Source organism: Lagopus leucura, unplaced genomic scaffold, assembly GCF_019238085.1.
Source record: "Lagopus leucura isolate 7727_CA_CO unplaced genomic scaffold, USGS_WTPT01 Super-Scaffold_73, whole genome shotgun sequence".
Classification (NCBI taxonomy): Eukaryota; Metazoa; Chordata; class Aves; order Galliformes; family Phasianidae; genus Lagopus; species Lagopus leucura.
The window spans coordinates 85,804,191-85,816,909 of record NW_024962252.1 but is presented as its reverse complement, the minus strand read 5'-3'; the positions used below and the strand labels follow the sequence as shown (position 1 = coordinate 85,816,909).

Below are 12,719 nucleotides of genomic sequence, written 5' to 3'. Positions count from 1 at the left end.
CTCGTTGCAGGCGGCGGCGGCGGCGGCGCCCCGGATGCCCGCGGCGGGCAGAAGATGTGTCATGGCAAGCAGGCGAGCGGCGGCGGTGCCCTCCCGGCGGCGAGGCGGCGGGCGCTGGCCGCCGCGCTCTGGCTGCGGCTGGCGCTGAGCCTCGGCCCGGGGCCGGCGGCGGGCGGTGAGTGAACGGCGGCGGCCCCCGCTCTGCCCGGCAGCCGGGCTGAGCCGACCCCTGCCCCGCGAAGGCTCCCCTAGTCCCGGCAGCGGAGAGGGGGGGAGGGAGCGAGGAGCTGGGAAACTTCCTCCCAGTGCGGCCCCGAGGGGAGTGGAACGGGGAATCCCCCCTTCGGGTCGCCCCGCGTGCGCCCCCCGGGAGAAGGCAGCCTCAGCCGGGTCCCTGATGGGGAGCGGAGCCCCGCGTGGGTACGGCGCGATTCCGTTATTATTTTAGCACGATTATTTTAAATAGCCTTCCCCCAGCCCGGTGCCGCTCGGACATCCCCTGATCACTCTCAGTGCCGGTCCCCGAGCGGAAACGCGGGGTGGGAGAAGGTGATTTGGGTCTAAAAAGAAACGCTTGGAACGTCCTTCAGCGCTCTCCTCCTGGAGGAAGGACCGAGTCGTAGTTGGCCTTTTTCATTTTAATTATATTTTTACGCTATCGTTTCAAACTATTGAGCCTCTGAGATATTTTGAGCAGGTACATTTAATTACCAAATTGCTTGAAACCGATTCTGTAATTAGACTTGGATTGTGGGAAAAGTCTTAAAGTAAACTGCTTCGCTGCAGAACGAACTTAGCTGTGATAAAGAGAGCAGCTTCCCATTTCCACTCTGGCTTGGTGATATATTTTTGTACTGGGGGAACAAGGCAGCTCGTGATTGAATCACATCGCTAATGGCAGGCACAGTTTGATACAAAAATTGCACGGGCTTCTTCTCATGCCAAAGAGTCGTGCCAAAATGTTTGGAATACCTAAGTCCCAGCAGCTCCGATCCTGAAGCATTTTCTGCCTCTGACCATAGAATTGCTGAAATATGTCTGATGAGGACCTGGAGAGGTCGCCCTGTCCATCGTCCTTCTGATGTGATTTGGTTGTAATTTTCTCTCAGGACTGTAATGCCATTTCCAATAGAAATCCCATGACTGCAAATGCGATTCCAGCTAAACAAGCCTTTAAACTGTTGCAGTCTCCGAGAACCCCTCTTTAGAAATCAGTAGCATTTTTTGCTCCTGTATTTCCCATGGTTTCCTGGCCAGCTCGCCTTCCAGTGTGGTGATGCCACTCTTGTGCATCCCTCGCAATTGCAGTCGGGTGAGCTCCTGTCATTTCCTGACTTCCTTTTTGTGGCTCCATTTATAAAACAGGGTGGCCCAAGGACCCCCTTCTCCTCAGAGCTGTGTGCATACTGCAGTTTGCTTGTCAGCATTTAGTTGGCTGAGCAGCACAAGAGGTTCCTCAAGATGCAGTTTATGTCTCCCTTGGATGTAGTAGTTTTCATCACAGCCTGCTATAAATTCTTCCGTGATGCTGATTGTTATTAACACTGCTGCCGTTCACCTTGGCAATGTGGCTGATTCTGTATCAAATTGCATTCGTAAGGTGTTTTAGGATCTTTCAAGACTAAAATCTTGCCCAGAGTCTAGGGAAAGGTTATACACTAAATGCTTGTGCATGGCTAAAATAACCATTTGGAAAGATTCATTGCTCTTTCTGAGTTATTACTGCTGTTATTTTCTGCGGGGTTGTACTGGGAAGTTATGCGCTATATAAATACCTGTAAGTGCACAGATCTTTCATGTGATAGAATATATGATAGTTCGGGGTGTTTTTTCACCCTGAATCATCTGAGTGGTAAAATAATGACTTTTGTAATTAGAACAGAGAGCTGCACATTAGGATTCTTCTTATTTTATGCCCTGTTGTACCTGTGAGCAAGCTTGCTTTGCTCGCATGGCTCCCTGGCTCAGCTCTGGCTCCTCAGCCTGTGACCCAGAGTTTGAGAACTTCCAAGCACTCACTGTCACCAACCAAAGCTGTGGCTTCCTTGGACCTTTGCCTCTGTTGTTTTTTCAGGACTTGTGTTCTATGGGCTTGTGTATGCAGATACAAGCCGCACGGCACTATTGACTGCTTTGGAAAATGTGGCCCCAGTCTCTTTATATCTTCCCATTATCTGTTAAATAAGGATAATCATACTTCTTGCAGAGATTTGAAAAGAGCCTCGATGACATTTAATGAAAATACTATGGAGGTGGAAAAAATTTCTTTCAAAAGCTTTAGAAAAACAGCACTGGCAATATGCTAAAATAAAAAACATCTTGCATATTAATAACAAAAATGAATGGTGTAGCTTTTTTCTATAAATCCATCCACTGCTTACATTTGGATCCCAGTTATAGCTTCCTCCTGTCTTTGTCTGATTGGAGAATTTGGCTCCTGTAACAACTGTCATGACTTGCATGACTCCGTCTATTTTCTGTCTGACTAAGCCCTATTGATTGTCGCGTTCTACCATTTCACCCCAAATCAATACTACTTATGACTCTTCTTTTTCTTGTCAATAACCCTACAGAGAATAACTCTGTTTATTACATTCTGACTTTCTCCAAGAGGATCTAGCAGAAAATTTGCTATAGAAGTGAACTCAGATGAACAAACCTTTCATATGTCAATATGCCTGATTCCTCCCAGATGTATTTAAGTTTGCTGACACTGAGGATAAAGTAAATCTCTCATACTCTAGCTTGTGGCTTTCATCTCATCATCTTTGTTTATCTTGCTTTTTTGCCGTAATTCTGTAGTGAAGGAAAAAAGAAAGAAAAGAAGAAAGTGGGAACAGACTGGGAGGGCTATTAATGGTAGGCTTTATTTTCCTAAATCGGTGTTGTCCTGCAGCACTGATCTCCTGCAGGGCCCATGGGGAGGATCAGGGCTGCATCACCCAAGGGGGTTGCATCTCTGTAGGCATGGAGCAGGCCTTGGGCTGTCACCAGGCTTCGTCCCAAGGCATGATAGTGCCCTTCTGGGCAGATGCTTGTTTGATCTCATTCTTAAAACATCTGCGCCTGTCTTTGAAGCAGTCTCCAGGGTACCCTTGCTATCATTATGAAGAAATTAGGAATAAATTCTTAATTCAGAGGTTGGTGAGGCATCGGCACTGCTGCCCAGAGAAGCTGTAGTGCCCCATCCCTGGAGGAGCTCCAGGCCAGGTTGGATGGCCCTGGGCAGCCTGAGCTGGAGAGGGGCCGCCCTGCCCATGGCTGGGTGTTGGGGCTGGGTGAACTGCTGCTTTTTGGGTGTTGTAATCCAGTTGTTGAGTTCCCCTGGGTGTGTGCTCTGCAGGCAGCATCCCTTCTCATCAGTGGGTGCTTTTAAGATGGGAGGCACGCGGCATCGTGCAGAGTGGCAAACAAAGCCAACGTGTTGCGTAGCCTTTAAACATTACATTGAACACCGGTGATACAAAGTAGTTTTTTTTTTTTTTTCCCAGACTAAAGCTGAGTTGTTACAGCTTTGTGGTTTTCATGCATTGCATTGGAGTCTTGGTTCTGCTTGCCTTTGGATGTTGCGGCTACCAAAACCAGATCTGTTGGCTTTCTAAGAGTGGTAGACTTATTTCCTTGGAATAAGACAGATTTTTTGTGTGGTAGTGATGCAGACCCACACTAGAGCTTACTTTTTGCTTACCTGCAGTTGCTTTCAGCAAAAGAAAACAGCCGAAGATTCCCTGTTTCTGCTTTACATAAACTTTTGGCATTATGTATAAAAACTGTGTTCTGAAAAGCCAGAATGCTTCCTGATAAACTCTCTAGGTCTGTAGTTAATATATTTTACTCACTCTCTTTCAGTGTCTGCATCACTTGTCAAGCAAAACAGTCATTTTAGCCTAGAATTGTCTGCACGTTTTGCAAAATCGTCAGATAGGTTGCAGCATTGGTCTTAACCTCCAGCTCACTGGAAGATCTGGATATTTTGCAAGGAACAGATTTCTCACGTCCTTGTGCAATATCATTTCTGGACCTGTACCTGCCCCATGCAGCTCCCCTTCTTTTCTTTAGGCTGAAATTGACATTTCAGTTCCATTTTGTGTCCATTTTGTATCCAAGTGGCAAGGTCAGCAACACCTGAGGACGAGAGATCATCATCTGTTGTAGTGGCACATCTTCCCACCTGCAGCCGTGCAAGATGTGGGTATTAGCACCCTGCAATATGGAGGTATGGCCCTCATTTACCATGGGATATGGGGGCTGAGGTTAGCTTCTCCATCTGCTTTCTTGTTTCCAGAATCACAAGAATCTGTATCATGATCTCTGTATTATGGATGATTATAGCTTTAGAAAAATTACTTATTTATCTTAGTTTGATTTTTCTCATCCATAAAGTAGATAAGTGATTTACTTCACAGACATGTTATGTGACGGTTGAAGAACCTGTGACAGGAGTGAGAAATATGAATTTTGACAAAGTATAAGTTTACCACAGTGAATGGTTCTTTAACACTTTTTACTTTTTTTTTTTTTTTTTTTTTTTTTTGTAGTGTTGATTATTAATTAAACAGTCTTACAAATATATGAAGATTAGGAAGAAGTTATCTTTCTTTGTTGTTGTCATATAGGGCTTTTTATGGATTTAATTTTTTTTATAACATGGGTCACATGCTTCAGTTTTTTTCTGATTACCTACTTCTGGTTGAAAGTAATTCTTTTTCAAGGAAACGCGCATTACTTAAAAAGTAGAAAGCATTACACTTGTGCTGTGCTCTTCTATGAGGTTTTAGACATGAAAAGGACAATCAATCAGTGCCCAAGTTCACATTTGCTACATGTGAGTGCTAATATGAAAGAAAAACTGAGCTGCATCAAGTGGCCAACATACATTGGTCAGAAAATGAGCTTGAGGGATTAAGTGATGTAGTGTGTACAACTGGATTCAGCAAGTGTAAAAATTAGCTTTGCTTATCTAGTAAGGGGGCTGAAGGTGTATGTACCATTCCAAATTCACCAATTTAACTGCAAAACAAACCTCCTTGCATGGTTTTACATCTTCCCCCCAGCCCCTTTCTTTGACTTGGCACAAGCAGAGCATAATGAAGCAAATTTCAAGCCGCATATCGACTAGTTTTCATAGTGGAGCCGTGCATCATAGCAATTGTCAACATACACGTTTTTATTTTCTGACTGTCTTATACTGCCAGCATCTGGGATGTATGTGGGATTTGCCTGAATTGGGGTGTTTTTTTTCTCTGTGTATTGAGGCCAGTGGAAGAGTTGGATGCCATCTGCACATACTGAGCACCTGCTGGCACAGCACATGCCTTCATGCTCCCAATGGGTCGCCCTTGACTCACATGGCCTTTTACCTGCTCATGTCAATTTCCGAACTGTGTGGTGCTCATACTGGGCTGATCTTCTGCTCATTGGAAAGATTTCACATAAGAAACAAATCCTTCTATAGATTGGCAGATCCTCTGGATCTTAGCCTAGCACTTTCTTTTATAAATAGAACTTGGGGAAATTCTTAATCCCCATTTGTATGGCACAGCCGTTACAGTAGGAATTTTTGATTGTGACTCTCCTCTGACTGAAACGAGCAACGGATTTCCTAAACTGCTACTTAAGCAAATCACAAAGGCAGTTTTTCCAGTGCAGTTTATTTGCCTTATTCCTTTATGTCTGAGATAGCACACGGCATTTTTTCCAGACCCTGAAGGCATCTCCTCCAAATAATAACAAAAAAATAATACAAAAATGTAAGTTAGGGTCGAGCGTTGAAAAGTTGTATCGTGCAGTTTCTCAAAGTGAAAAGCACGTGTTAATGGGAATGATATTTTTATCTTTCTGGATCATATGGTTCATGATGATAGTTTACAAGGAAGAACATTAGAAAAGCATTACATGCATCTTTAAAATAGTTCTACCATACTTCTGCTGTTAGACAGGAGCGCTGCATGACCACAAAGCCCTGTTTACTCATGAAAACGTAAGTTATAATGTAGAGTACATAGATGGATAAAATAGATACAGTGACTGATTCCCTGCTGATTGCAGCAAGAAATCTCTGACTGCAGGTGGTGAAGTTGTATGAAATGTGGAGATGAGAAGCAGGACCAGGAAAGGGTGCAACAGAACTTCTAAGTAAAATTCAATTCTGTGCACAGTAAAAATGTACAAAATCTTTAAAAGGTTGGACTTGCTTGGAAACTGAAAAGAGGAGACAAAGCTTACAATGGGCTGAAGAAGAAAATAGGTTAGGTTGCTAACGATTAGATTATTTAGAAGTTGGATTATCAAGGGGATCGTGAGATAGTGTCCTAAAAATACACCTTTGTGCACCACCAAAGGAAAATAAGCAGAACACAATACAACCATGAATCAAGAGAATTGCTGTTTTGCTGGACTCTCAGTCCTGAGTCCTGAAGAACAACCTAAAAAGAAGAGGTTGGAAGCAAAAGCCTTCAGATCTTTTTTGGTAGTGCAGAATGCCAGCACATGTAGTTGTTGATCTGTCAGAAGACTGAAGAGCACTACACAGGTTCAAGAGAAAAGACCCTGTACATGCTGGGAGAGAGGAGAAGATGGACAGAAGTAGAAGCCGGTAATGTAGGTGTACTCTTCTCACTTCTGTCATTAGCACTTGTGAATGCACACAGTAAAAAAAAAAAAAAAAAAAAAAAAGAAACAAAAAACCAAAATGCCCTAAAAAGTCATTTCTGTGATTCTGGAGATAAGTAGGACAATGAGTTTGACAACAGATTTATAGAAATGGGACTGGAAGAGACCTCAGAAGCACTTGTGGCTCATCTTTCAGCTCCTGGGAGGACTCTTGGATGTATGTCAGTGAAGTAACTCAAGATTTTTTGTTGGAAACTCTACAGTTTCCCTGATTATCTGTGAGTTTTTTAATTTCTCAACCACTAAGAGGTTTTTTCTGATACCTCTTTTTTTCTGATACCCTCTGCTGGCATGCCAGTGCTGTGTCTTTGGCTGTCCTGAGTGCTGCTGCTTCCCTTGATCAGGAGTGGAAGAACCCTGACTGCCCCTATCCAGCAAAATGTCTCTGAAAAACTAGCTATTAGTCAACAGTCCAAGAGCTAAGACTTACTTTGTACCCTACATTCTTATACTGCTGTTGATGCAGAAGGAGTTGGCATGGTTCTTCATGGTTTAACTTACATTTTTCTGGTTTAGTTAAAGTGGCAGCAAAGTTTGTATTTAACACTAGATCCGATATCTCATCAGCAGCCATCAAACTAGCAGCCTTGCTAGTTTGGAGGGAATTACAAGGATTTTCCAAAGCCACTATTGTAAAGAATGAGGAATAAATCTGGGAGCCTCCTTTAAAAAATGCCTGTTTATGTTATCTTTCAGGATATGAGACCAATCATTTGTACTTGTTCACAGTGCAAACAGTGTGGTTAATCTCACACTAAATTGCACCAGAGTGAATTTGTATTTTACTTCAGTAGAGTTGAGTGAAATTTTAGGTACTGAATGGCCCACGGCAGTCGATGAGATCCACACAAAAGCAAGTCAGTTATTTAAGACTTCCATCTGTATTTGCAAACAAACAATTTTAATGAGAGGTTTAAGGACCAGCTACTTATAGCTGACCTGGTTCTGTGCCTAAGTTCCTACACTCAGTAAAAAGAGCACTGGTGGTGGCTATCCAGGAAGACTGTGTCTTTCAGCACTCTGCGAGGCACAGGCTGTGGTGGATTGAGAATATTAGACAATGTGTGGGAAATCATGTCTTTCTTAGGCTGAAAGATAAATCTGAGCCATTTAAAACAACATGCAGAACTGAATTAATAAAGGACTGTGATGGTGTGGGGATTGAAACTGAGAAGACTTCTTGCTTGAGGAAATTGGATCTTTTAGCTGTAAGAACTTCACAGCGAGGAGTATGTCTTTCATCTGTTTCTAATGCCATGTATAAGCCTACGTGTTATTACTGTGTTTGTGTAGCAATGATTTGTATTCTGAAAATCACGGGTGCTTGTGAGGCAGTCATTTTTCTGTATTGCTCTACTTAGATAAACAGTTGACATTTTTAGAGATATTTTCTACTCAGAGAAAACACAAATGATCCACTTAGAACTGAAAATAAATAATAAATAATTTGGTCTCCTGTAAATTGGACTTGTAAAATATCCTGATTGCAATTACTAGCTTAGCAACAATCTTGAAAGAATTAAGATAAAATGGTGCTGTTATGAGTAGTGGTAAAAATGAGAATATTCCACTGTAGTGTGGCCTTCTGACAGTATTCAGATACCTGTCCCAGTGTAATACCCACACTTTAAAACTCTTCCTCACCTTGTATGGTCCACATTCCAAAGAGTGGGGAGAATTTTTCAGGCCTTATCCTCTTCCCTTTTTGAAGAATGATTACTCAAATCACAGAGTCCATCTTTCAGATACAGCAGAGACCTCCCCTGCTCGTAACCTGTTGTTTATCTGTTACGGATGCCCTCATCCAGCATGTATGTCTTAGAGACCAGCACAAGAGGGTACTCTCTAGTACTTATTTTGTCAAGACCAAGGTGATTTGCAGATGCTTGGATACCTTAGCCCAAAGTGAAAATCCCAGTACAAGTGTTCACCAACCAAGATAAGCATATGTGAGCAGAGGAAGCCCAGCTCCGTTATATCGATGACCTTCTTGAAATGGGGTCATCATGGGATGCTCCACTCTGCACATTGGCTGTAAGAAGCGTAGCGGAAACAAAGGCAGGAAAGGGCATGCAGACTCATGGGACAACGTTGTTAGTAAGGAGGGGCATGTAACTGTCTTCACATACAGTCATGCGTTAATGCATTAGAGTGTGCCCACATCAATCTTACATGCAGATAGCTAGCTGATGCCTAGATATCTGCTGGAGATGAGTAAGGATCTCAAAAAACAAACAAACAAACAAAAAACCCCAAGACCCAGCAGAGAAATGGTAAAAATATATACTACTCTCATGGACAGTTATTTTGAGAGTCTTATGCAGCTTCTTACAGCAAGGTTTCTTTTCACGCTGAAAAATGGATGGCTGTTGCCTTTAGTGCTTCCCTTTAGGAGAATATTGGATTCATGTGAGGGATGAAAAACAGAATACTGTTGAGCGTATTTAGATTCTATTTCATTTTTTATTTTATATATATACAGTAACAGTAAAGAGTACATTCCTCAAATATATACCATTTTAAAAGTAAATCCGTCAGATAAACTACATTCATTGTGGGGAGAGGGATTTTGTCAAAACCAGGCTGAAAAATATCTTTTTGCAGTGGCCTTGTCCTGTTGCGAGGTGTCTTTCCTGGATGCTACTAAAAGGCAAATTTTTCAACTCTGGTTCTGCTTGCGTGAAAGTTCTCTTGTTTTTTTCCAACCAAGCAGACCTCTTCAACCTCCAGCCTCTTCAAAACCTTATCCTTAGAACAAGTAGGTCTGTGTGGTTCATAAAGCTAGTGTGAACACAGGGCAAGTTTATCACTTGGATGGAATTTCACTCGATAAAACAGTGAAAAATTATATGTAAAATGTTTAGGGTTTTTTTTTTTTTTTTTTTTTTTTTTAGAATGTCAGCATTATGAGATTATAAAAATATAAGGGAGTGCTTATTTAAAGGAGCTCAAAATTATGTCAGCTAAAAAGATTTCACTCCAGTGCATTAGTATCTCAGGTAAATGATTCATTCCATTGGCCTTTCTGGCCTGTTTAAAACTGATTTGAAAATGCAGACCTTCAAAGAAGGTTGTTATTTGTTCAATCTGAAGTCTGATTAATTATTTCTTCTGAGGAAACAATGATACAACTTTGTATTCACCTTGACACTTGATGCTTAAGGTCAATTTTTGATGTGGTTGAATCTATTTAATTCCTTGGTAGTTTTAATAGAGAAAAAAGTCCTTTGATACTGTATACAGAGATACACTTAGAAGAAAATCTTCTCTGTATGCTGATTTTTTTTTTGTCTCTGCAGTCAGGTGATTCTGTTATCATAAAATCTACAGAACTGAAGCAGCATGAGGAGCTGCAGAGTTTCAGGAACCAACAAGAATGGCAACTTACTGAGGATATTGATGTGATGCTGCTATTTGCTACCTTGGAAATACCATTTGCTGTTTTTTCCCTGATCTGAACTTCTGTGGAAATAGATGATATGGGGGTTTTCCTGTTTATCAAGTTTCCATTTCTTCTGTGAATTTCCTTTTTCCCTCAGAAACAGTCCTTCAGGCTCTGATCAGCCAGCATCACTACCAGTACCTACAAGGGATCTTTGTCTCTTTGTCTCTTATGCTTGACCATGACAGTTGAAGAGGTAGAGATGACCGGAGATTGTATGAGATGAAGAGGTTTGACCTTATGAAATTGTTCTACAATAAGAGTCCAGATGTGGCTCAGAGACATCTGTCTGGTGTAGATGGGCATTTCTGCCAGCCCAGCTGGGAGGTTCAGGTGCTTTGCTGTCTGATGTGCTCCATGGGAGGCTGTCTGTCATGGTACCACATTACCACACTGAGTCTGAGTCTGTGCTCCCATCTGGTGAAATTTTCTGTTGCTGGGCAGGTGGGTGAAATCTGCCCATCTTTTTTCTGTCTTGTCTGATCCCATACTCTGTCAGTAGACCTAACTGTGAAATGCCTGAAGCTGGTTGGAGGATGCTGACTTCCATTTTAACCAGCATTTTGTATATACTGGTAGAAGGAATGCCTTTAAGTCCAGCATTTCCCATTTGTCCAGCTGTCTCCCAGCTCTGGGGCCACGAATTTTTCTTTCAGGAACTCCTGCCCTTGGCTTCTTCATTATGCTCATTTGAAGAAGCAAGCTTCAGAAATTCTGTAGTACCTTCTCTACTATTTTCATAGGCTATACAGACTCTCCTTTTAGCATCTGAAGATCACTCATTCTTGTCCTTTTCCCATAGAGCCTTGTAAGCCCAGAGTTATTTCCTCCCCTGCCCATTTTCAAAAGTACTTGACTGAAAATAAAATGAATGGTTGGATGGGTGCCTTTTTCTGGAGATTCTCTGGGAAGTTACAAGGCACTTTAAAAACGTTTAATATGTTTCTTTTATAACTTGACACCCTTGCAGCCTTCTACAGATCATCTAGTCTGTCTGTCTAGATCAACTGGCTTTCAAAACAGTTCTTCACAAACACTCTGTAATCATTTTACTTGATCTCTAATATAAAAAAAAGAAAAAAAAAAAGAAAAAAAAAAAGAAAAAAAAAAAGCAGGCTATCTGTAGTAATTGGTGAACATAGGGTTCAAAGTTTGTGCTGTGCAGAGGTTTAAGTGTAGCTTCTCTTTCCTTCCCAGTAGTAGTAGTAATTTCATTATTGACCCCCATATTGGACTTGACTGCATTAATTTTGTTTATTTTTGAACTATGCATTGAGTTTTGAAACCAAGGAGCCCACTTACTGTGTGGTGATGTTCTTACTATCATTTCATGTGTGGCAGGAAGAGAATCGTTCTGTACATGTAAGCCTGATGACCCGAATTTGTAAAGCTAAACAGCAACACTGCTGCTGGCATGACTCACTATTATTTTTAGCTCTGAAGGGGAGGCAGTGGAGCAAAGGTTCATCTTTCCTTACCAGTTGTGTCTTTTGTTGAACAAACTGGTCTTACTGAGAGGTTTAACTTTCATGTTTCTGTTTTCAGTCAGACTTGTGCAAGATGCTACACAACTCTTCAATTTCTTAGCAGCCTCATTCCTTGAGTTCTTGTGTGGCAAGGATCCTTGCTTACACTCTCTGGGACTTGAACTGTTGCTGGAAGCACTTCAAAATAGAAAAGGTAACTGATTTTATTGTGAGTGGAGGAGAACTCAAATCCTGAGCTGCTCTGAGGGATAGGGCAGACTGGTGAGGTGCTGCTGCCTTTTGGATACTTGCTAATAGGATGACCAAAGCAAAAAGCTTCGTTCAGATTACATGGGTTTTAGGTCTTAGATAGTAGCTCATAGTGGCTATGCAGCATATTTGATAAGGAGATTACTGCATGCACGTACATGAAAGTGAAGAAAAGATTTACTTTCCTTTTAAATCACAGTGGGAAATGGCACATACAGAAATCTTTTCTTGGGAAAAAATAAATGATAAGAAAACCCCAACTTTAACAGTGTTTAAATCTAATTTGAATTATTTCTTAAGAAAGACATACGATGATGAATGTCAGTTGAGTGATACTCGTATGTTCTCCATAATCGAGCCTCACTCTGCTACATATGGGAGATTTATCTGAGCCAACAAGGGCTCAGATAAAGGGCAGAGAATATGGAATACAGGGGAAGAACGTGCCTTGCATTATCAGGGGACTGCAAACTTAGATAAAGCAAGACACAGACATTTTGTCAAAGATGTGGGATATGTAAGTTTAAAGCTTGCTCTAGGCAGTTTGAAGTCAGCCAGCACTTAGAGCAGCCGATAACCCAGAGTGGCACTGACCTTGGCAGATGCACAAGGGTAAGCTTTGCATGGAGATGAATTATTTCTTGATCAGTCACTCAAGAAGGAGTGGCACTGTCTGGCATTCCTTCAGTATTGATTATAGATGTTTTATCCCAAAGCAAACACATTTATTGCAGATAGTGAAATCAGATTCAGTCTCTGTATATCTGAGCTTTTCTGTAGCTGTTCTGTGGTATCCTGAAGCACAGTGGTGCTGCTAAGCTTACGATGCGCTTCAATCTTCTTGCTTTTTTTCACTCGTTCCTCTTTAA

The 12,719-nt window shown here is 41.7% G+C and overlaps 1 protein-coding gene across 1 annotated transcript in view; it reads left to right on the top strand.

Annotated features, from left to right (window-relative positions):
* The window catches only part of SUSD4 (sushi domain containing 4), a 69,600-nt gene that overhangs the window by 326 nt on the left and 56,555 nt on the right, over positions 1 to 12,719 (top strand). Inside the window, exon 2 of the mRNA XM_042875117.1 lies at positions 11 to 175. Coding sequence (XP_042731051.1) covers positions 11 to 175 — 165 coding nt within the window. The remainder of the gene's footprint in view (positions 1 to 10; positions 176 to 12,719) is intronic.